Source organism: Podarcis vaucheri, assembly GCF_965113315.1.
Source record: "Podarcis vaucheri genome assembly, chromosome: 1".
In the NCBI taxonomy this organism is placed as follows: Eukaryota; Metazoa; Chordata; class Lepidosauria; order Squamata; family Lacertidae; genus Podarcis; species Podarcis vaucheri.
The window spans coordinates 103,209,680-103,235,099 of NC_138759.1; the positions used below are offsets into that span (position 1 = coordinate 103,209,680).

The following is a 25,420-nucleotide window of genomic DNA, read 5'->3' on the forward strand; positions in this document are numbered from 1 at the left end:
CCAACACACACATATATATGGGTTTTAAGATTATTTTATTCAGGTGGGTATTTTTACATGGAATCTACAATTTTTAGTTGTCTCCTTGTAAGCTGCCTGGAAGAGCATGGTATAAAAATAAATAAATAAATAAAATTTGTCTTTAGCATTAAATCGAACAGGAGGAAGTACGCAAGTGCTCTGCTGTAGTGTATTCTGTCAGGTCCGTTCACGTGTTTGCGAAATACTGTAATTTAGATTTAGTGAAATGTTTTCCCAAGCCTCCAGTGCAGATCTGGGGGTCATGGCATGGGAGGAATTAAGAGAATGGAAGTTCTATTGCACAAGCAGATATTCCACTCGCACAGGTATGTGATCTTGGACAGAGGACTAGTCTTTTCTCAACCTTTTATTTTATGTTTCAGGTTTTTTTAAAAGCAAGTTAGAACTGGACTTTAATATAAAATTTCATCTTCTCCAAATGCACTGGTTTTCTCGGCAGAGAATTTCTAACCAAGATCAGCGCCTCTTGCTGACTCTCATGGTGACATGTAGCTAAAACAGCAAAGCACCATAATAGAGTCGGTCTTGTATCAACAATCTAATAAATGTTTGATACATTAGTTTATTATTGACCCTTTAGTAACATTACAAACAAAAACAGCATCCCTCTATTACTACTACTACTACTACTACTACTACTACTATTATGTGTGGTTTTACAGATCCTAATCAGACTCAGGCTGGACAATCTTCTCTCTTGTGAAAAAGTCAATTTGTAATACATCTAAACTGTATTCCTTATGGAGTAGAGACGTCCTTCTACATGTTCCTTTTTACTAAGAAAAAATAAATGTAGCATCAGGGAAAAAAGCCCCAGATATACTAGAGAAGATTCTCAAGGTCAGGATACTTATTTGCTTTTTTCATCTCCCTATCTCCCAGTCCACCCTCAGTCTCCAATTGTGCCATGATTCTTATTATCATGTTGCAATGGGTTCTTCCTGGATTTCACATATCTCAGTAGGTTGAGCACAAAACCAAGTCTTAATCAACTTGCCTCAGCAATTAAGGTTTCTACACACTGACCCCCTATTCCAGCACACGCTCTGCAAGTAACCTAGTTCCTTGGACACTCAAAAATGCACCGTTCAATGAACGGGAAACGGTTGTCTATTTCTACCTCTTCCAGGAAAACATACAGCTCTGTGCCAGGGCGCATATACCCAAATTCAACATAATCTTTATTCCCCCTGCGTTAAGTATGGTATGCATTTAGCATCATGTACCTCTCTGTTTCCTCCATGAGTAATAACTTGGTTCAGGTGTTATTAATAAAATCAGTTTTATTTTAAATAAGGATGCTATTCCATAACCTTTGAAGCTCACACATCAGCCTAACTTGGCCCAGCTTTAGCTCATCTGGTCTTTAAAATTGTTCCTTTCATGTGGTTGGCCCATGAGCCATGCATACTGCCTCTCAATCAGGCCACTGTACACCAGCAGTGCGAGGGTGATTTGCATGATCTGCATTGTGCCGTTTGAGCTTCCATGGTCTCTTAAGAGCCATGTACAAAAGAAAGCACTGCCAAGTAACGTAGAAGAGTTTAGTTAAAGCAGATGAGACTATTTTAAGTTGAGCTGCCTATAACAACAACAACAACAACAACAACAAAACAACAAGAAGACTAAAGACAGAAGTTTTAGGGAGAGCCTGTTGAATCTATTTGTAGAGATTCTGAACAAGAGATTGGCAATTACCCTTTTTAAAAAGGAGGCGGCTTTTAGAGAAATGAAGCAAAAACAACAACCCAGTGTATTTAAAATACAGAATCAGACTTCCATAAACTTTTCTTGCATCTCTGAGTTTTTGGCATCATGCTGTGCTGCCAATGTAATTATTCCATAGGCCATAAATGGATACGATGACATTAGATTTTCTACTTTTATTATACTTAGATTTAAGACAAAATTAAAGCAAATTGCTTTGATTGCCTAATTCTTTTTTTCCTCCTGAAAATGCCCTGTATTTTAATCAAATGTGATCAATAAAAGCTGTTGGATAGGTCATTATTACGCAAATACCACTGCAGTGGTCTCAATTAGAAGTCAAGAAAAAAGGGGAAAGTACCAAAATCCACCCAGTCTTCATGAAAAACAAACACTGGATTTATATAAATAACCATAATGGGTTGCTTACCTTTCCAGGACACACTTTCATCCTGCAAATGCAAACACACTCCTGGCTTCTACCGGACAGCACACTTTCCTGTTTGTAGTCTGAGGAACATCAGAGTCCTTCTGGATTAGAACAAAAGCCTTATGCCCCTAGGAAGCCCAAAAGCAGGACCTGAGTTCAACAGCACTCTCCCTACTTGCCCCCCAGTAACTGGTATTCAGAGGCTTACTGCCTCCCACAGTGGAAATACAGCAGAACCATCATGACCATTAGTCACTGATAGCTTTATCTTCCATGAATATGTCCAGTCCCCTTGTAAAGCCATCTAGGTTTGTGGCTATCAGTACATCTTACATTAACAAATCATACAGTATCCTTGGTGAGCTGTGGTGCCCAGAATTGTACACAGTATTTCAAGTGTGGTCGCACCCTGTATTTGTGTTATGGTATTATGATATTCAATGTTTTATTTTAAATTATTTCAAATTTCTTTCCACATGATGCCTAAGATGGAATTCTTTTTTTTTAGGTGTTGTTTTTTACAGCAGCCACAAATTGGATTACAGTGGTACCTCGGGTTAAGAACTTAATTCATTCTGGAGGTCCGTTCTTAACCTGAAACTGTTCTTAACCTGAGGTACCACTTTAGCTAAGGGGGCCTCCCGCTGCCACCACACGATTTCTATTTTCATCCTGAAGCAAAGTTCTTAACCCGAGGTACTATTTCTGGGTTAGCGGAGTCTGTAACCTAAAGCATCTGTAACATGAAGCGTCTGTAACCCGAGGTACCACTGTACAGTTTTTTTACACTATCTATCACAACTCAATATCCCTTTCCAGGCCAGTCACTACTATTTCAGACTCCCTCCAAATATAGGTGGAGTTGGGATTTTTGTCCCATAAGAATCGCTTTAAACTTGCTTACACTGAATTGCATTGGCCATTTTAATGCTCACTCCCTTAGTCTGGAGAAATTTTTTGGAGGTCCTTTCAATTCCTTTTTGCTTTACTACCCTGAATAATTTGGTATCATCTGAAGGCTTGGCCACCTTGCAGATCACCCCCAACTCCACGTCAATTATGAACAAGTCAAAGAGTCCCATTTTATATCTTTTGGGGACTGTAATACTTATTTACATCCCTCCATAGCAAGAATGGTCTAGTCATTCCCACTCTCTATTTCCTGTTCTTTGACCAATTTTAAGATGACTTTTCTACTTATCCCATGACAAGAGCTTGTTTGGAGAGCTTTTTCAAAGTCCAAGCATACAATGCCTACCATATATCAATCCTATATGCATGATTGGTGACACACTCCTTCATTCCATTTCATCTGTAGTTTAGCTTAAACTCTGTTACAGCATGGGCTGTAATTATGAGGCAGACTGACAACATGCAGATGACACAATAAAGCATAGTTTAGCATGACTACCAAGACCTTTTCACTCACACATTTCCTGCTTCTCTTGCAGTGAGGAGTTGAGAAGTTTTCACTTTCAATTTCCACTAACTATAGTTGGCATTATCATCAGAATTCCAAACTGTTGTTAATGTTAACTATGGTGTGTTTAAATAAACCAGATTCAGAACTGTTGGTTTGAAGATGGCTTTTACATAACCATAGTTAATGTTAACATTCATCAGTACGGATGACCTGACAAACTGGGGTTGAACAAACAAAGAAGTGAAACTTTCCAAACTCTTCATTGAGAGGAGGGGAAGGAGAAAGCAAGCCCAAATCTTACTGCAGTTTACTCACATTACACTAAACTATAGTTTAGCAACATGTTCAAATTCTCTATTTGTGTTTGAAGTGAAACTTTCAGACTTTTCTAGAAATCAGTGACCAGAAGATCTAGACTTTAAGAACACTAAATTTAAGCTTTCTACCTTCCATGTAAGTCCAACACCTATTTAGGACTATGTTTCCAAATACTGTATGAGTTTGTCAAAATTTCAAAAATAGCTTAGCAGCATAATATGCTTGCAAAACTAACTGGAGCTCAACCAATACTTTCCTCAGTATTTCTATATTTTGTTGCTGTTAAAAAGTGATTTTAGAACAGCAACAAAATATAGAAATACTGAGGAAAGTTGGACTATTACAAAGCATTTTTGCCAGATAACATTTTTATTTTTTATTTTGAGTGACTCAGATACTAGACATATTAAGATGATACAGGCATTGAGACATTCTGTTTTTCACCTTTGTTCGCTTCAGGAAAGCCTGTAGTGGCGGAATGTTGAAGTGTTCACAGAAACTAGATTTTATCATCATACATGGCCTTGGCAATTGTACCAGATACTGCAATGTCCTGATATGACAGGTGCTGTGAGATGCTACCTTTCAGGGACTCTTCACTGATGACATTTTTCCGACTCGGTGTAGAGGAGGGAAAAGTGATAATCGTAATGTGTGATGCCGTGATTACACCTGTTTGCATGACACTTATTCATATCAACTGAGCGCGTTCTTAAACACATAGCCATTCCTAAAATTACAGTGCATCTTCAATGAGGTTTAAAAAAGTCTAGAAGTGCATCCAATGTACTCCCAAAGCTATGTAATATACAGGGGAAATGCTGCTAGAGCTTCACATGACACCCACATACCCTTTATGTCCATGCCACAGAAGATACACAGCCAGATTAAATTGCACTGCTGATACTGAATGACTAGCTTTCAGATGCAGGGCTGGTGGATGATGATGCTGGATTACCTTTATGGAAAGAAGTTCTGTGCATTTAGTGTAGCACTAAGATAGTATTTTGTAGTCTTAATATCCATAGTCTTAAAAAAAATGCCAGATGAAAACACTACTGATTGTGTGTTGTGCTATTAAACTTTTGTGTGCGTGCACGTGCACACCCACCCAATTTTTCTCCTAAGAGTCATCACTACTGCCTAAAACTAAAAACTGATAATTTAAGACATGTAGTTACAGAGGCGGGGGCTGGGGAAGTGCCACACTTGCCTTCTTTTAATTTCACATCCCAATTCTGTGATGCGTTTGGAGAATATACGGCAAGAGCCACTAGCACAGGAATCCAAGACATAAACTGCATTCATCCCGTAATTCAAGCAAAATGTGTTTTAAGGGATTTGAGTCTGCAACCGTCTTGTAACTAAATCAGAACCAGAAGCAGAAGATGTGCGCCAAACAGATAGATATCAGTTTCCTTGAGCTTGATCTGATTAAAGAGTAGCTCTCCAGGAAAAAAAAAAGTTAAATGGGCTGCTACGTCAGAGAGCAGGAAAAGATAAAAATAGTTCATGACAGGAAATAATATTAAACCAATAATATTAACCTGTTATGAAAATCTCCCAACTTTTTGTTTTCAAAGCTTTCTAGGATGTGCCCCTCAAATTTATGGCTCTCCAGCTTTTACATATTACTGTCTTAACTGAGGCAAGATTGAGATGAACAATTGCTATTCTCTAGTTATATGGACCTGATATATACAAGGGATACATCCATGGTTATGTCATTTAATATAATATTCAGAGATGTTTGAAGAATTCAGAATAGAGAGCTTGTCATGCCATCATATTTTTTATAATATACAATGAGATTTAAACATTAAATTAAGATGAATACATATTTGTTGCTTGTGTGTGTGTGTGTGTGTGTGTGTGTGAGAGAGAGAGAGAGAGAGAGAGAGAGAGAGAGAGAGAGAGTGAGTTGTGGAGTACAACTAGAAGATCATTACTCTCCTGGGGAAAAAATTAAGGTAAAAGTTTCTGATATTTTTCTTTATAAAACTTTCAAACTTTTTAAATTACCACCAGCCATTGTATTAAAAGAACCCGTCTTTTAAGCAAGTTTAAAGAAATTAAATAGGATTAATGGCAGAAGTAGACATTACAGGAATCATTTGGATCACATCATTTGGCTTCTTTTCAGCGGAAGCTCAGCAGAACTCAGTTCTGGCACTTCTCAGGTGGATGCCATGCCATTGTAAGAGAACAAGGGAGATGTTCATAGTGAGTTCTGGCACCTCTTTTTCTAGAAAAGAGCACTGGGTCACACCAAAATACATCTTGCACCAGAGGAGAGCAGGGAGTAGGACTGCTGTTTTCAGTGACAGCCCAGTGGCCCCTGCAACATCCATCTGCCATTACTCTTAAGTCAGCCATGCTGACATGTTCCTGATATGTACATCTCTGTATCTCAAAGAGGCCTTTCCCATTAGGTGTAAAATATGTCAGTATTCTTTAGCTGGCTGAATTAAAGCAACAAGTTATTAAAATAACCCACCCACCTCCTAATATCCATTTTAAATGTCAGAAGTGTAGCAAAACACCATCAATCAAATGAACTATTTTTGTTTTAAAGCGCAGAGGGGGGAGGGAGAGAGAGAGAGAGAGAGAGAGATGGACATTCATCTCGCACATAGCTGTGATTCAAGATTTCTCTGAACTAAACCCTGTAACATCTGACCATTAATATTCTGGCTTAGTCCTGGGTCACGAAGCATCTTCTCTCTGATCTTTTTATTCCTCTCCATAGGCAAGCAGCCCAGACAGTAACTTCACTAAGAATAAAAATATAAACAATGTGAAGTATTATTCAAATTTCAGAAGCCTCCTTCAGTCTAATTTGAAACACATGACACTATTAATGAGACTCCACTGGTGTGTCGTGGGATGTGCACATTTTGCATTGGGAAACCAGGGGTGTGGCAGGGCAGGGAACAGACAGATTGTTTTCCCACAGATGTACAAAATGGAGGGGTCTTGCTAGTATGCCTACAGGACAGCATAGCCCTGCAGGGCACCAGTTTCAAATCCTGCACTGAGAAAAAGCCAGTATTTTAAAAAGCTCACCATTTCAAACCATCCTTGTAAAAAGAAAAAAAGAAAATTGCTTCTCTTTTCAGATCCCCTCCCATCTTCCTCCTTCCCTCAGAGTCATGTCAGTTTTGTGGAGTTCAGTACTTAAATTGAAGAAGGGCTACAGCAAGGCTGCGAAAGCTTTCGGTCCCCCAGATGTTCAACTGCAATTCCTGTCAGCCTCACCTCACCATCATGGCCAATGATCTAGGATGATGGAGGTATATATCAGCAACACTTGGAGGCCAAAGGTTCACCAACCCTGGGCGAGAAGACTCTCAGCCCCCATTTGCTACTATTTTATTTTGGCCCTTTCTCCCAAAACAACTCGTTTTCTGTGTAGAGGGAACTGTTTCTTTGCAGAGGAACATTGAATCACATGAGCCCAAACCCGCTGTTTGGAATGGACCAGCCCAGTAAGAACTAAGACAGAGATACAGAGAGGTAACTTATGTTGCATAAAAAAAATTACGATTTGCTGTATAGAAATCATGCAAATGTACATTTTGCTGCAAATACATGTTTAGGGAAGCTGCTGCCAGAATTTGAGTCTGTTTTGCATCAGAATTCTGTGGACTTAGCAAGAGGGGGAAATCCCACCAATTACAGAAAATTATAAGTGAAAGTCTGGTATATTCTGCATATGAATTACAGAGAAATATGTTATTAAGCGCACAATCTGGCTGATTATTATTATTTCTTAAGCAAAGTGTCAAACTCTTTAATATGCATTGACATGGACAGAATGGTCCATCCTAATTATTTATCTATTTTTAAAAAACAAAAAACCATCACTAGGTAAATCAGTACATCAGTACTGTTATGATCATTTCTAAGGCTGGTCCTTGCGGTCAGAAGGCAAGATTGGTCACATGGAGAGGCAATTTCGAGCAGAAAACCTTCCATAATACAGTGGTACCTCGGGTTAGGTACTTAATTCATCCAGGAGGTCCGTTCTTCACCTGAAACTGTTCTTAACCTGAAGCACCACTTTAGCTAATGGGGCCTCCTGCTGCTGCCGCGCCGCCGGAGCACGATTTCTGTTCTCATCCTGAAACAAAGTTCTTAACCTGAAGCACTATTTCTGGGTTAGCTGAGTCTGTAACCTGAAGCGTATGTAACCTGAGGTACCACTGTATTGTGTGTTTTGATCTTAAATTCAGTAGAGTACACTATGGTTACACACTATAGCCAGAAGTAGAGAAATTTGTTTAGTACTTATGTAAAGAGATAATTTAGAGATATCACACCAACATAAATGCAATGTAGGACTTAAACACCAGAAAACACACCATGAGAAGAGATGGGATTTTGCAAAGAAAAACACATTAGCTATTCTTGTCAAACCAGACACTTTCAATATTCAGAAGTATACCTTGTGAATACCACCATGAATATTCAAAATATTATGCACTTACAGGTTCTAAAGCAAATATATAGCATTCTAGTCAGAAGATGAAATCTATATATTTGCAGTGCCTATAATTAGATTAAGGCTGCAATCCGATGGTGTCTGGGAGAGAGCCTCAGAGGACATAGGATGTTTTTGATCCCCCTTTCTGAGGCTGGAGAGAAAGGTCTTACCCTGGAGAAAAAGTTCTGACTAAAGAAATACCTCTCAGCCATTGCGGACCCTGGATTCTGTTTTGTCCCTTGCCCTACTGGTTTTGGTAGAGGGACCAAAATGCACATACAGGGAATGCTTGGAGAAGGCATGGAACTTAAAAATCTATAGACTTCTCGTTTACCTTAACATGCCACATAAATTGGAGGGGGCATACTTTACCACATGTATTCCACATGTATGTGGAATGCCACATGTATTCTCAACATTTTATTTTAAGGAGGGGAAAATAAAATAACAAAATCAGCTTCCAGTTCCTTTCTGCCATGTATCTGACAAGGCTCTGGATATGACATTTGGATTGCTATAGTGAGTTCTCTGTGGGGTTTTCCATTGAATGTGGCTTGAAAACTGAAGCTAGGGCAGAATTCAGCTATTAGAACATTGACAGGCACCTGTGTACCATGCCAAGCAATGTACACACCTGCCTGCACATTGGTAGTTCAAATTTAAGGTATTAATGCTGACATGTAAGGCCCTGAACAATTTGGGATTTAATTGGAACCCAATGGAGGGGGGTGCAGGGCTTCTCCCACCAGTAAATGTGCTGTCTAGTGACGTATAAGGCCTTCTCTGTAGTGGCACCTAGCTGTGGAATCTTCTCCCCCAGAGGCATTACTTTCAAACACAATAAAAATAAAAAATTCCTTCCAGTAGCACCTTAAAGACCAACTAAGTTAGTTCTTGGTATGAGCTTTCGTGTGCATGCACACTTCTTCAGATACCCACGAAATGCATGCACACGAAAGCTCATACCAAGAACTAACTTAGTTGGTCTTTAAGGTGCTACTGGAAGAAATTTTTTATTTTGACTATGGCAGACCAACACGGCTACCTATCTGTAACTAAACACAATAAAGTTATTCTAAAGTCCAACATTTCATCATCACCATGGTTTATTCGCATGCTGCTTTTCCGTGGTAAACCATGCTCAAAGGGGCTTCCAACATCACACACACAAAAAAAAAATCACATGAGGAAACAATAAGATTTCAGGAGAACGCATAATTACAGACATGAAAATTTACAAATACGAATAGACTAATAAAAAAATCCCTAACAAGAGATGCGAATGCAAGATCCTAATTTAGATAGCAGCGCAAATAAAAGCATTTAAAACATTAATAATCTTAATTGTTCCGTATTCAGCAATTAAAAAATAAAATGCAAGGTTTGTCATCCTTTCCTATACAATCAACTACAAATAAGTCAGTGGGACCGAAAATGAGTCGCCCTACGCTGCAGAAACTGGCCCTCCAACATGACTATACATGATACAATTGGGCTAGTGACCTGGAAGGCTAACAGCCTTTCAATGTAGGCTGCAGTAATTGAGACAGTCAGTGATTCAGTATTGACTTTTGTGAGATCAGCAGCCTTACCTAACTGCGGTATCTATGTAAACCTGAAAGCAAACTGTATCTGACTTAAAACAAAGCAATTTCTGCTGGCAGAGAAGTGGCCTGCCTGCCCTTCCCCAAGGCTGAATTTCTCACTCTCCTAGAACACAGCCAGCCTTGATTCTTCACCTCCCTGAGCCAGATGGGTAAATACAGCCTTAGGCTTCCCTATCCGTAAGTGGACAGCTCAATGGAGACGTCTAAACGCACAGCTGTGGTCAAATCTATCAGACGAAATGAGGACTTTTGCAAAATGGTGGAAATACAAAAACAGGAAGAAAATAATATTTATAGGTATACATAATCCCCCTCACATAGGCAAAGAATAAAGTGTTCAACAAAGGACAAATAAATAAATTGTATATATTACTAAAATATTTGCAGTGTTTTTCTTTTTCTTCCCTCCTCCTTTTTCCATAAAATTTTATTAAGGAGATTTCATAATACAATAAAAAACAAGCAAACATAAGTGAAAACAGAAAGAGAAAGAGAGATGGATAAACAAAATGCAAAGCCCTCTCTCACAGGTAGCTCTTAACCCTTGTTGTCACATAAAAATGCACGAACCCTCCCAGCTCTTACCTGGGAGCTTCCCTTTCTTTCCCCAGCTTCCTATCCTGGGAGATCTTCCCTTCCCTGCCTCTCACACAGGGTTTTTCACCAACCATCCAGCACCTTCATGTGTGTACCCTCACTGACCCAGAGCAGAGGACACACACACAAAACAAACTAACAAAAAGAGGCAAGAGCAAAGCAAAAAAAAGGGAAGGAAACTGGGAGATAAAAAAACAACAACAACACACGGTGAGCAGTCTTCTAATTATATGCACATTTGAAAATAAAAATTGCTTGCCTTCTATTATTTTTTATTTTTGTATTAATTAATTAATTATATTAATTAATTAATATAATTAAATATAATTAATTAATATAATTAAACCAAAGAAACTCATTGCCAGTGGATGCTAGATAAAAACGGAAACCCTTGCAAAGGGGAGCTCAAGTCCAAAGGGTAACTTCGAACGTTAGTCATACTCAAAGTAGACCTGCTGATTTTAATGGAGCTACGATGAGTGCTGCCCAACCTTTCTGTTGCTGCTGGGAGGTGTTGCTTTGAATTACAGTTTTTTAATGCTTTATATTACTCAGGGATTTTTTCCAGGGGTACTCAAAGGTACGCAGTACTGCCACCTCTTTTTGTTGTTGTTGTTGTTAAAAAGTATGACACTGTAACAGCTTCATAGTGAGTACCGGCACCTATTTTTCTAGAAAAAGAAGCAGCACAGATACTACCTATATTTCTTCTTTCACGGTTCCAAGATGGATTCCAGCCAGGCAAAAACATCAAGTAGAGTGTGAAGCAAGACTGATTGTGGGATGGGTAGAGAAGGGGTGCCTGTGGACTTCCGGGGTTGGCGCGATCCGGGAATGGCGGATTCCCTCCGAGCTCCGGAGGGAATCGGCTCAGCGGGGGACGGGTCTTTGCTGTGCCGGCGACACGGGGACCCTTAAAACCGCAGGCGCGGAAGCCTGCGGACTGAAGACTCGGTGGGTGCCTTAAGCGCCCCCCCTGATTCGCAAAGAGCCTTTTTAAAGGCTGCGGAGGGGATACGGGGGGTGGCATGGCACCTAGAGTCCATCGCTACCTCTGCTGAGCGAAGCCGCGAGCCATGACCGAAGAGCGCTGACTTCCTTCCTTGAAATTCGGCTGGAAAAAACAACCCGTAAATTGAAATTGGACCTTAAGAATTTTCCGTTTGAATTTGAGACGATCGGGGGGTGTGCTAAAAGGAAGTCCGCACCCTCCCCTTGCAGACGAGTTAAAGCAACGACGTAAGAACTAAGATGGAGAGCCTGCCCTGCAAAGGGTGAGTTTAAAAAGATATCGACTTCCAAGATTGGAAAAAATAAGAAGTGATTTTGTGCAGGAGAGTGGAGTTTTGGAAGTTACTTTCTTTGCTGTAAACAACCCTCCCCCCGGGCCCGGGAGCGTCCTATTTTGGAGCCTGTAAGCATAGAATTTGACAGCTGTCAAAGCTGTCAAATATACAGTCTACAGGAAAAAACTGCTACTTAAGACCCCTCTGGATTAAAGGTGTTACAATTGAACTTAAATTGTTGGAAACAAAGTAATAAAAATAAGAAAGAGGACTGTTGGAGAAAGTAACGTTAAACAATCAGAATCCCTCTAGGGGGAACTCTGTGGAACTACAATGGCTGTGGATGGAAAGATACTGGTTGAAATCGAAAGGATGTTCTATTTGGTGGGAACCTTACAAGAGCATTTCTCAGAAATGAGTAAACATATAATGACCTTCACCACTGAAACAAGTAACTCTGCTGACTGTAAGGAGGATTGGAATGAGAAACAACCCACAGCTGAATCTGAAATGATAATCAAAGAAAAGGAGACAAAACAAGAGAAAGAGAAAGTAAAGCTGGAAGATGCTAACCAGAATTTGACATCTGTGGAATACAAGCAAGGGGACTATTGGATTAAAACTACAACAAATCTACGAAAGATGCAAAAGAAGAAAGTGGAGGCCCTGGAAGCTTATGGAATGCAAGAATTTAAAATAAAGAAATACAATTGGGGCCTCCACGTTGACTCTGATTCTGACTATGATTTGAAAGATCCATGCCTTGTGGAAATTCTACAGCAGTTGTATGTAAGAGACTATGGATGGATTGTGATAGAACTCTTTCGAGACCTGATGACCGACATAAAGGATTACCAACAAGACCGGCGGAGAGGGACTGTGAGAGATGGGAGAGCCTCGGACGTGAGGAACCCAGGCTAAGAACTGATACTTTGGACATACATCGGGAAGGGACGCAAATCGGGGATGGGAGGGAGGGAAGGATGTAATTTTAACAACACTCAGGATAATGGAAACTAATTAATATGACTGATACGAAAGACAAAATGGGAAATCGACGGAAGGGAACTGAGATCCAACTTAGAACAATCGTTTTCTTTTTTAAAAGGGCTATTATTGAGATAGTTAAGATTTTGGGAATCAACAATTTGCTGATACAAAATTGGGAATAGGGATGCAAGGGAGGGGGTGGGGGGAAGTCACAGACCAGGGTTATGAAAACAAGTTCTCTCTTTTTTGAAACTTTATATCTTTTTTTTTTGTTTCTGTGTCTTTTTTGTCTGTTGGTTTTTTCTGTATGTTTGTCTAAAAAAATGTGAAAACCCAATAAAAATTTGTTTTTAAAAAAAGAGAGAAGGGGTGCCTGTGAAGGGGCTATGGTAGAGTTACAAGGCCCACAGAGAAAAATTTGGAGAAACTGGCCCCCAGGCCTGAGGCTGCTACCCTTGTTCTAGCTGAAGTTCATTTAGATCTTGGGATGATTCTGTCCACCCATCTTTCCAATGGATAAGGACTTACTACTTCCAATCAACTCTTCTTTGAACCTTCCTGAGTACAGATATGTTCCTGGATCTTTGGTTATTTTTCAGACCTTCCACCTGGCTTGTTCTCCAGTTGACACCTGGCTTGTTCTTGGTTTGCACTTTGTTCCTGGATACTTGTCCAACAGCTTTGGATTTCCAGCTCCTGGCTCACCTCAGACTGCTGCCTGTGATACCAGAACACAGAAAAGGTGTGGATCATCCTCTTCCTTCTCCCTACCCACATGATGAGGAGGAATACAAGGAAATGAGCCTATGTATCTTCCTGGGCTCCAGCAAGGAATTGCTGCAGGAAGTTGGGCAAATGCATATCAGTCTGTTTCTTTTTCTTTCCAGTAAACGACACACTTCTTACCTCCTTCCTCTCTCTCCCAACCAGCAGTCCTATATAGAAAACTGCAAGCTCTTTCCACTCTCCTGCTGAGATTTTAGTCTTTGGCCAAACACTCTCCCATCAAGCCACAATTAAAAGGGACTGCTGGATAAATGGCTTGAACTGAAAATTATTGCAAAGAATCTTCCATTTGCAGCTTTGTGCAAGAATGTGGTTTCCCAGCCAGAAAAATTTCCTTTGTTGAACAAACTCACGTCTGTTATTGCCTGTATCTAACTGCAAACTGTGAACTGGCGTTCAGTGCCGTGAACTGCATAAAAACTGATGAAAGATCTAGACTTAGCAGTAAGTGACAAGCTCTCCGGTGATGGAGACCATTAACAGTGTGACAGTGACAAAATGCAAACAACTGCCTGCAACACTGGTTCTGAATTTATTGGGGTATTGATGTAGACTTTTTTTAAAAAAAGAAAGACAGACAGACTCCTAACTTATTTGGTAGATCTTGATGTGGTGTATACTATACATAGTATGTATCAAGAAGCAGGAAATACAATGTTGTTTATCGGTAACAAGTACTGGTCTTCTGGACGGGTAAAACTGCAATGCTCCTTCTTTTGGGTCTTAGAAGAGCGGTAGTTTAAAAAAAATGCAGATGAGTATCTTTGATGTTATTTATGTCCATGGTTGCTCAGTGTGCTAGGCCTATGTGGTACAATGAGGGCCAAAGCTGCAAGATGCCTCAAACCACCCAGAACAGCACTCTGGGAAGTTTTATAGTGTCAGAGAAGTATTAGTTTCTTTGCTGCCATTAGCACTATGGAGTAGGCTGTGTTATAAGCTCTAACCTGTTCTTAAGTCAAATTCATCCTACGTTGTCTATCCTATGTGTTCTAGTCTCCCAACCAGTTAAAAGATCCTTGCAAGAAAAATGTGGCGAATTAGAGGCAGCTACAGGGGAGGCCCTGAAGGGGTACAGCTTAGGAAATTATTCCAAGAGTTAAGCCAAGCATGTGGCAATATGTAGTAGCAGAAACAACAACAGGGATTGAAAGCTGTAATATAACTAGAGGGAAAGTTAAGGTAGAAAGAAAATATGAAGAACAAGTTTGGAAGACAGGCAGCAGGAGACTGGCTGGGTCAGAAGACTAGAGGCAAGAGGGTGCAGCAAGGTTGCTCAATTCTCAGGAAGGCCCCGGGCTGACCTGGAACCAATCATAGCACTCAGGCTGGGAGGCCTCTTCAGATAATATGGTCTCTGCTTGAAAGTGGCTCAGCAGGAAAGAGTCCTTAACTTACAAAGTCAAGGTTATGAGTTCAAAGCTGGTCATTGTTGACAGTGGGTGGGCAGGGAAAGAGCTGAGGTAACCACAGGTTGGGAAAACAGAGTGCATCAAACTTTGAACTTCTGTTCGGTAGCCAATGGAATCTCTACAGATTGACTTTCTGACTTTGAGGCCCTTAGCTTAAAAGAAAAATAAATTGAAACCAAGAATCTCAGAAGTCTGCTTACATTCCTGTTCCTGTACTACATTGCACAGATCACAGCTGTGCAAATTTCAGAACACCTTGCCCCAATACAATTGCAATAAACCATTTTCAGCCCTTACGATCCCAAGGTTTTGCCACAGATGTCTATTAGCTGTTCATTTTTCTTCTTTTTCTGAGAATTCTCATTTGCTCCTTGTCCCATGACTTCCAGAGGCCCAAGAGTTAAGGATGCAAAGTTCACGGGTTTGCACTTTTAACACAGGGAAAACCAAGGATTCAACTGCCACATTATCACAGCAGATAACATCCATTCTGGTCATATTTATCTGCCCAATCCCAAATTTGGTATGCACAACCTCAAACGTCTGACAAACAAGAACAAACAAGAACAACAAAATTTGTTCTTTTGACATGTACAAGGAACTTACAATGGCAATTTCTTTGCTTCTTGTTATAGGCAAGTTCTCAAATGCCCCTGCGAGTCCCATGCTTCATGAGCACCTCATGAAAAAGTAACATGTTCCACACTCATGTTTTCCTTTTCAACCAACACATTTAAGTTGAAGATACTGAGGTCTGATACTGACATGATCTTAGGTGTTAGCATTTCCAATCTCCAAATACTCAGCAGAATTCTGGGATTTGCATCCCACCCATCCCCCAGGGATAAAAGCCTAATAACTCTCCAGTGCTAACTCCAGAGTAAGTTTCCAAAATGGAAAGCAGGGCATCCTCATCTCTAAGTGTGCCTCTGACAGAATATTTGTTTAGAAATGCTGTTCCCAGCCCCAGTTCAAAAAAGTCATGCTAGAAATAAAAGCTCAGGTCCCTAAGAAAATCTAGTAAAGCTAAGGTCCCTAAATCCATGCTAGTGAAGCTAAGGTCCATAAAAAGGAATTTGCACAAGCCTCCCGCCCCAAAAAACAACAACCCAATGAGTTGTGTGCACCTAAAATATCTTCATTGGTACTTTCACTTTTGGAAAGAATGATTATTTTCAGAAAAAGTGTGAGGCAGCCTGAATCTAATCCTTTTCCATCTCCCATGATGATAGGTGGACTTGGATCCAGTCCCCAACTCCCTTAGTGGAATGCACCACTAGAAACACTTTGTGCTCCAGTTCCCAATTTAGTGTTGGCACCTATACATGCAGCAACTCTATGCCGAGATTCAATCTTGGAAAGCATACACATAACACCTTTTTGTGGACATGGTTCCCAATCCAGCTGAGGAGAGCCAGTGTGGTGTAGTGGTTAAGAGTGGTAGACTCATTATCTGGTGAACTGGGTTCGCGTCTCCGCTCCTCCACATGCAGCTGCTGGGTGACCTTGAGCCAGTCACACTTCTATGAAGCCTCTCAGCCCCACTCACCTCACAGAGTGTTTGTTGTGGGGGAGGAAGGGAAAGGAGAATGTTAGCTGCTTTGAGACTCCTTAGGGTAGTGATAAAGCGGGATATCAAATCCAAACTCCTCCTCTTCTTCACTGGATCATGGGGAAAAGTGGCAATCAGAACGACGAGATGCTGCTAAAGGACCAATTTCCAGAATTTCTGTCTTTTTAGATATTTTCCTCAATAATTTCACAAAGACGCACGTGTGTGTGTATTTCTGCATGTGCACACACAGCCGTGCATGTATAAGTACACACACCAAAGGGTTAAATGTTACAGTAGAACTGAAAGTGTGTGCTTTTAATAGTTCTTGTAGCATTTTTTTGTAATAAGGGGAAAAAACTGCATTGCATTTTATACTCGCCCTCAGGTAACTGTTCATTTGGATAAAAGGTCTTATTTCTAACAGATTCCAGCCCTTAAAGAGCTCCAGGGTAAATACTCAAAATATATTTACCCCTTAAAATTTGACAATTGTATTTTAAAAGACAAACGGTATGCTTATTACACTTTTACACAGGGAGAAAAGCCATTATTTTAACTGATGGAGCTATATGCGAAAAAACCCTGATGGCTGTAAAAGGCACCAAACAAACTAAGACAGCACTGAGGTGTGCAGTCAGAACATGGATTATTTTGTTGAAATATCTAACATGATACTAAGACCAGAGGCAAATTTTAGATATGGAGCTTAGGTCTGGGTTTGCTGTTCTGAAAAATAAGAAACATATATAATACGCTGCACAATCAGGGAAGAAAGGCTTTATGGCTACGTGGTGTTTTCAGTGCAATAGTTTTCTGCACAAACAGTGTTTGTTGAAATAGTGTTACTTAAATGTAAAACACTGCTCCCACCCCCCATCCCCACCATTTTCAAAACTATCAGTATCGTCTGGAAAACAAAATGAAATTAGATAAAAGGCAGCTCACCTCAACCTCCGAGGACATCTTTAAATTGAATAGGATTCCTTCACTGTACATTTTACATACTGGAAAGTTTTGTTTCCAAAGCCCAGGGTCTCATTTTGACCCCTTTCTGAAGGTCATGTTCACATACATTCTTAAACTTCCCACTCCCCCTCCGTTTTTAATTTGAGTTTTCAATCTGATAACACATGGCAGTCTAACAAGACACACACACGCACAGCAGTCGTCAAACAAGTTGGTCGATTCCTTCCCATCATTTAGTAGGGTCACTGCTATTGGCATGAGAAGTAACCATGCAAATCGAGAGACCTGTGAGTAACACTGAAGATTGTTAGTGCTATGACATGTGCCCCAGTCACTTGGAAGTTGCTTTCAAGTGCCATCCATGCAGTAGTAATATATTAATTGGGCTGTAGTTTCTAATGACACAGTCATACAAGCCACTGTCCCAGCAAATAAGCAGTCCAAACAGCAAGGACTGGTATAATGGCACACTCTCACAGCCCATCTCAGTAAATGGAACTTGTGGGGCAGTGTAGATTACCAGATATGAACCTAAGAACTGTTGATAAAACAGCGCCCTTTGGATCAATTTGGATTGGAAGTGGGCCAGCAATTATGAGTATCACTGGAAAATAAAGAAGAAAAATCCCCAATAGTTCTAAGTGGCAGCTTGGGCATGACTTATACTGGCCCTTTGGGAAGAGAATTTTAATCTTCTTTTTTGAACTCTGACTAACATAGTATCTAAAAATTAAAGAAAGAGAAAACTGATTGCCAAAAGTGAATGATCTTTTGCTTCCTGATGTTCTCCTACACCAAACAAACTTTATCGGGTGCTGATCAGATTACAATCATGGTCCCTTCCAACTCTACAGTTCTATGATTCTAGTATCTATCCATGACAAAAACTACGCTAAGGTTGAAATCCTATTCCCACTTCCCTGGGAGCAAGTTTCACTGAATTCAATGGCACTTACCTCTTAGTATACATGTATCAGATTTACCTATAAAGGATTATATCTAACCAAGTCATACAGTGAGTAGACCCACTGAAATAAGTTGATTTAAATGAGGATGGGTCGAGTATGATATAGCTGGATACAACCCAGTGTTCCTTGAGTGGCAGTTCACATATTCCTAAGCAACACAAATGCAAGGGGCTCAGCATTGATGTCCACATGCACTATGGAGGCCTCCCATACCAATATAATCTCCACTAGCTTAGACAGGGGCACTGCCTGGGAGTAAGAGAGTGGGGATACCAACAGATGCCCTACCATCTCTTGAAAACCCAGCACCAATTTTATTTCATGAGATGGGCAATGTATTGGGGTTAAACTTGGCTCATTTGCCCCCCCCCCACAGGGCCTATTCACTTGTTGTCCCCCCTCCATTACTAGTTGCCCCTTTCTGCAGGTATCTGCCCCTGCAGCCCATGCGCTTGGCTCCTTGATGTGGAAAGACCTTCAGTCAGCAATACACTGAGGACCTACTGGGCTTTTCCCAAACTCTCCCTCTTGCATGATAATTAAATGCGAGGGGAAAATGAATGATTCTAGAACTACAATCAGGCTGGAGCAGAAGCCACTCTCCAGGTGTCACGGCTATAGGTTCAAGAAGCAGGTTCAATAATTCAAAGCAGTTCTCAGATAATGAGAAAGGAAGAAACTTGACAGAAAAAAGTAAAACAATTAATAATATAACCAAAGAGCCTACCTGAAAATTATTCAGGAAGACATCAATATGATCATAAACATTCACTTTGCATTAATAAGCTTTGCTTGTGATTAAAATGTTGGCAGATGGTAGCTTTTCAGTTAAAAAGTGACAAGTTGTTTTAAAAAAATATCCATGTAACCCCCTACACATTTCCCTTGAAAAGTTTTGTTATTCTGCTTGTTTTGTATGTATGTGATATATATATATATATATATATATATATATATATATATATATATATATGGCACAACTTTAAACAGTTCACAATTAAGCATGTCACAATTACTCAAAATTAAGTGGGGGCAGAGGACCAGCCCTGACTGGCATTCAGTGTAAATCAATTTAAGGAAGCCAAACAGATGAAGAGACTGATCAAAATGGGACTGTCAATGTAAACAGTCTGCCCATGGGTCCCTCTACTTCCTAATATTTTAGACATGGACAATCTCACTTGACATAGGAAGGCTGTAAGTGGAGCGAGGGCTGCACAGCTAGGTTACATGTAGACCACAATAAATTACCACTTGGTAAATGGTTTTCCGTATTCACTCAAAATGCTCGGCCTTTTTAAGTTTTGACATAACAGCCAAGGGTGACTTCTCCAGGTTTCCTTTCTCAGCATAATTCATTCTGGATGGAGAAATATTAGTTAATAATATTGCCTTATTAAGTTCTAGAGCCAGTGCCCACTGATTCATATTAGCATCAAATTATATAAACACACGGAGACGACTGCAAACTGATGAGATCCTTCTGTTACATGGCAGAGCAGGACTCTGAACATAATGACACCAACAACCATGTGAAAAATGTATATATCACTTGCTGATTAACAAAAGCAGTAATAGTATTCTGATCATGCTACTCAGAGCACTTGTAGATTTATAGTCATCACTAATGCATAAAGGTTTTGCTGATTTTTCAAAAACCTGCCCTAATAAGAAAATAAAAGCTTTGTGGTTTTCTTTTCCAGCATATTTGCTTCCTCCATTTTAGGTTTTTAGAGAATCTGAAGAATTGCTTTGTTTTATTCAAATGCATTATGTGCGCCTTGTTTTATATATATTGGTATTTACATTGCTAGCACTATAGTATAATGAAATTGCGTGTTATGATTCAGTATTTCTACATTTATGATTTTTAATTAGTATAGTTTATCCTCTTAAAAGTGTCTTGTATTTATTTTATTTCTATATTATTCATAGGTTCAGCTTATTTTCAGATAATCAGGACACATGGCTGTATATTAAAAGAAACTGCAGTATCTATTTTTCATCATTACCCTAACCCATAACACTCCTTCTGTTTGCAAAAAGCCTTGGCATTAGCTATGGATGATCATAATCCATTCTAGCTCATTCATGAGACCCAACTAAAATGTAGGAGTTCCCTTTGGAATAAGGACTTTGTACACCGCAATTTCTCTACCAACATCTGAAAATCCCCCATTCTTCCGCTGTCAAATTATTAACCACTTAATTTCAGCTAGTCTTAATTGCCCAGTGTCACTAATGGCAAAAAACCCCAGCTCCTACTTTCATTGCTTCCTTCCTCCTCTTATTTCCTTTGTCTACAGACAGGTGCCATGATGAAGCAGGAGGGGGGAAAGACTGGTAAAATTACTTTTCCGATTGCTTCATTTCTATTGCATGGAAGGAAAAATCAGGAAGACTCTATAGCGGAACTCTTTGGGCTCTGCAAGGATAAAAAGCTCTTGCAATAGATGGGAACAACTTACATTGACTTTTTAATGCATGGAAGAGTACAGAAGAAACATAGAGGTGTCCCATGCATGTGTCATATGCATGAACAGAACTCCATGCATAGAAAGGGATGTGGAACTGTGCTGCTGGCCCTGCCCCAATGTCACAACCATCCCTGGCACCACCCCATGCACATAGCATAGGCGTGAGAGAAGGGAAATCTGCCATTGGTAGCAGCAGAGAAAAACACATGGCATTATGACACGAGTTAAGGCTGCTGTCAGAAGCAACCCCAAAACTGAGTGCAGAGTGCAATTTAGTTTTTAATCAATTGCTACCAATGCCCTCCTTGACACCCTCGACATTAGTAGTAGCGCTAGGATATTAATATTAACAGCATATGCTTCATTCTCCCACTGAAATCAATGGGACTTTCAACCGCTTAATTTTGGCTGGATTACCAGCACCGTACATTCCTATTGAACCTGCACCTATATCAAACTCTCTGAATTATTTTCTCTGTGATCAGATACCAATAGCAACAGCAGGGCCATCACCTCCTCATTATGCTGTATTGGTTAAGCGTAGATTTAGTTGGTGTTTATGAAGGTTACATTGCACATAAGTACATGACAGATTTGCTAACTTTGAATCAGTTTTTAAGCTTCTAGTACTTTCTGTTAAAATGTAGGTTATTTGACAAATTGGAATTCAGTTATCTCAGGTCAATGTAACTGTACGTTAAACTAATGAAGTGTATGGCTATGAGTTATGTCTGATTAGCTTAATACAGCGAGCGCTGGACAGCTTGGGCTGCTGACCTTGAAGGAGCTGAGATAACATTGCAATGCGTTGGAGGATGCGGTTGTGATGTAGAAAAAAATTTACATAATAGTTTGTCATACATACTCCTACAAAATAGGATTGTTTCGAAGTCGAGCAAAGCAAAACCCACATTCAACCACCTCAGGCAGAACAATTTTTTTCCCCTCTGAAAAGTTGTTCCAGACTGGAAGCTTAGATGCAATAAGAAGCAGCAGAGAACAGCCAAGGAAAAGCCAGAAAGAAAATAAAATATATTTAAAGGGCTTTATTTTAAATGCTAAAAAATGGACTTACTCCACATAGTCAAAATGCACAGCAAATACTTCAACATACCCCGAGGATGTGGACAGGCTGCTTGGACGCGTGAAACCAACCACCTGTCTCCTTGATCCTTGCCCATCCTGGCTAATAAAAGCAAGCCGGGAAGGGCTGGGCAATGGGCTCTGCGGAGTGGTGAATGCTTCCCTCTGTGAGGGAACATTCCCAGATCCGCTGAAAGAGGCGGTCATTAAACCGCTTCTTAAAAAACTATCTTTAGACCCGGCCAGTATGGCCAACTATCGCCCAGTTCCAAATCTTCCATTCTTGGGCAAGATGATTGAGCGGGTGGTTGCTGAACAACTCCAGGCACGCCTGGAGGATGCGGACCATTTGGATCCCTTCCAATCGGGGTTCAGGCCTCATCATGGGACTGAAACTGCCTTGGTCGCACTGGTTGATGATCTTCGGCGAGCTAGGGACAAAGGTGAGAGTTGTTTCCTAGTTCTGCTGGATCTCTCAGCGGCCTTTGATACAATCGACCATAACATCCTTCTGGACCGTCTAGAGGGGTTGGGAGCTGGGAGCACTGTTATACAGTGGTTTCGTTCCTTCCTCCTGGGCCGTGTTCAGGAAGTGGTGGGGGGGATGAGTGTTCAGACCATTGGGCCCTCACTTGTGGGGTGCCTCAGGGTTCCGTCCTCTCCCCCATGCTTTTTAACATCTATATGAAGCCGCTGGGAGAGATCATCAGGAGGTTTGGACTGGGTGTCCATCAATATGCAGATGATACCCAGCTCTACCTCTCTTTCAAATCAGAACCAGTGAAGGCAGTGAAGGTCCTGTGTGAGTGCCTGGAGGCGGTTGGAGGATGGATGGCAGCTAATGGATTGAAGTTGAATCCTGACAAGACAGAAGTACTGTTTTTGGGAGACAGGGGACGGGCTGGTGTGGAGGACTCCCTGGACCTGAATAGGGTCACTGTCCCCCTGAAGGACCAGGTGCGCAGCCTGGGAGTCATTTTGGACTCACAGCTGTCCATGGAGGCGCAGGTCAATTCTGTATCCAGGGCAGCTGTCTACCAACTCCACCTGGTACGCAGGCTGAGACCCTACCTGCCCGCGGACTGTCTCGCCAGAGTGGTGCATGCTCTAGTTATCTCCCGCTTGGACTACTGCAATGCACTCTACGTGGGGCTACTTTTGAAGGTGACTCGGAAACTACAACTAATCCAGAATGCGTCAGCTAAACTGGTGACTGGGGGCAGCCGCCGAGACCGCATAACACTGGTCTTGAAAGACCTACATTGGCTCCCAGTACGTTTCTGAGCACAATTCAAAGTGCTGGTGTTGACCTTTAAAGCCCTAAACGGCCTCGGCCCAGTATACCTGAAGGAGCATCTCCACCCCCATCGTTCTGCCCAGACACTGAGGTCCAGCGCAGAGGGCCTTCTGGCGGTTCCCTCATTGCGAGAAGCAAAGCTACAAGGAACCAGGCAGAGGGCCTTCTCGGTAGTGGCGCCCGCCCTGTGGAACGCCCTCCCATCAGATGTCAAAACGATAAACTACCTGACATTCAGAAGACATCTTAAGGCAGCCCTGTTCAGGGAAGTTTTTAATGTATGATATTTTAGTGTTTTTTGGTTTCTATGGAAGCCGCCCAGAGTGGCTGGAGAAACCCAGCCAGATGGGCGGGGTACAAATAATAAATTATTATTATTAACATGGCATAAAATTAAACTTAGATTCTCACGACGCAGCTCATGGAGCTGGTTAAGTCCACTGGGGAAGTTTGGGTCTGAAAAACCAATCCCACCAAATGCTGTCAATCTATTGAAACCATTCTTATCCCTTAGTTGTGGGATCTGGAGAATAAACAAATCCAAGTGTGAAGAAAGACAATTGAGAAAGAGTCCATCCTTACATATTTAATTTTTTTGCCCCTTATTAGGGGCTTAGAAAAGCCAAATAAATTCAGGATTGAAAACCGTGATTAGCTTGCTTGGTGAGTGCGTTCCCAATGAACAAGAAACAATTTTCCAGTTTTCTAAAAGGCTTCCTGTGCTACCTACAAGACTGCCCAAAGCCAGTGTTGTGTTGCAGAAAGAATGCTAGTTTTGAACTGAAAAGACCTCGCTAATTGTTGAACTTTATGGAAGTCATTCATTTGAAACCTAGCCCACCTCACAGCATTCTGTCAGAATAAAACTTCTTATTGGAAGAGGGATAAGCGAGTGGTCCCTGTGCCCAGGAGACAAGTCCATTGCCTAATCTGGACAGGGTTGCACTTTCTCTGGACAAGCAGTTATGCAGTCCGGGGGTGCTCTTTGATCCTTGTCTGTCGCTAGGAAGAATACACGTAGAGCCAGTGTCCAAAGAACCAAGCAGTTAGATGCCTTGGACATGCAGAATGTTTGGTGTGTGTTTCTGGAAAGCAACTCACCTACCTTTTCAAGAGTACAATGTGATATGAGCATGAGACTTGACTGTGCAGAGTTTTGTTTTGTTTTTAAATCCCACACCACCAGACATCCTTAAAAGTAGCTTTTTGGATCTCACCCCATGTGTACATAATTATATGCAGAGCTATGTCTTTACGGCATGGTGGCACCGGTTTTATCATGGCACATGACCACTCACAAGGGCATCTGTTCTCTCACATCACCGTCTGTAGAACACAGTTGGCTCTGAGCAACTGGAAATGCCTGGGATTTAAAGTGGAAACGTTCTCATGTATCTAAGGCACCTACCTTAGGTGATCTCAGTTCCACAGAAAGGTTGCTGAACTGTATATGAGTAAATACGGAAATTCAAGATCTGGAGTTACAAAGGTATCCATAGCTCACCTTACCTGTAGTCCATGCTGACTGGGACAGCCTGCATGAAGTAGACTGCTGCAGTCCTTGCTCTCCAATGCCATTTCTTTGCAGGGAGAGTAAATAGGACACAGTCTTCTATTTCTTCTTGTAGGAGATCCACTAGCTGCCTGTGTGAACCTCCATAAAAAGCTTCAATCAGCAAAACGCTCATTCTCCTATACGTTGCCAAAGTTGCCCAGGATTCTACAAAAAAAAAAAAAAAACACTCCATATTAATAAAGCCTACATTATAATTATTTCATTTAAAAATGTGTCATATAGGATCATGATAAAAGCGGAACCACATTACAAGAGCTCAGCCAGTGAGCTCAGTTTTAAAGGGATTCAATCTTTTTGTTTCATTAATAAGTTTAACTTAAAAAAGACTAATTAAAATTGCAAGCATGGAAAAAGGAGAGTATCTATTAATCAAAGTCGCATTCCATTAAAATTTAGGTTACAATTAACAGTTCA

At 40.8% G+C, this 25,420-nt stretch overlaps 1 protein-coding gene across 12 annotated transcripts in view; it reads right to left on the reverse strand.

Moving 5' to 3' along the window:
- Positions 1-25,420, reverse strand: part of GTDC1 (glycosyltransferase like domain containing 1) — a 231,244-nt gene that overhangs the window by 143,182 nt on the left and 62,642 nt on the right. For 11 of the 12 annotated variants that reach the window (XR_014213431.1, XM_082198804.1, XM_082198805.1 and 8 more), the window contains one exon: positions 24,940-25,150. Coding sequence is in view for 11 of the 12 variants with exons in the window: in XM_082198804.1 (XP_082054930.1) it covers positions 24,940-25,150 (211 nt within the window). In the remaining variant the exon portion in view is untranslated. Of the gene's footprint in view, positions 1-24,934; positions 25,151-25,420 lie in introns of those variants that run through there. The other variant, XM_082198803.1, reaches the window with a different exon arrangement.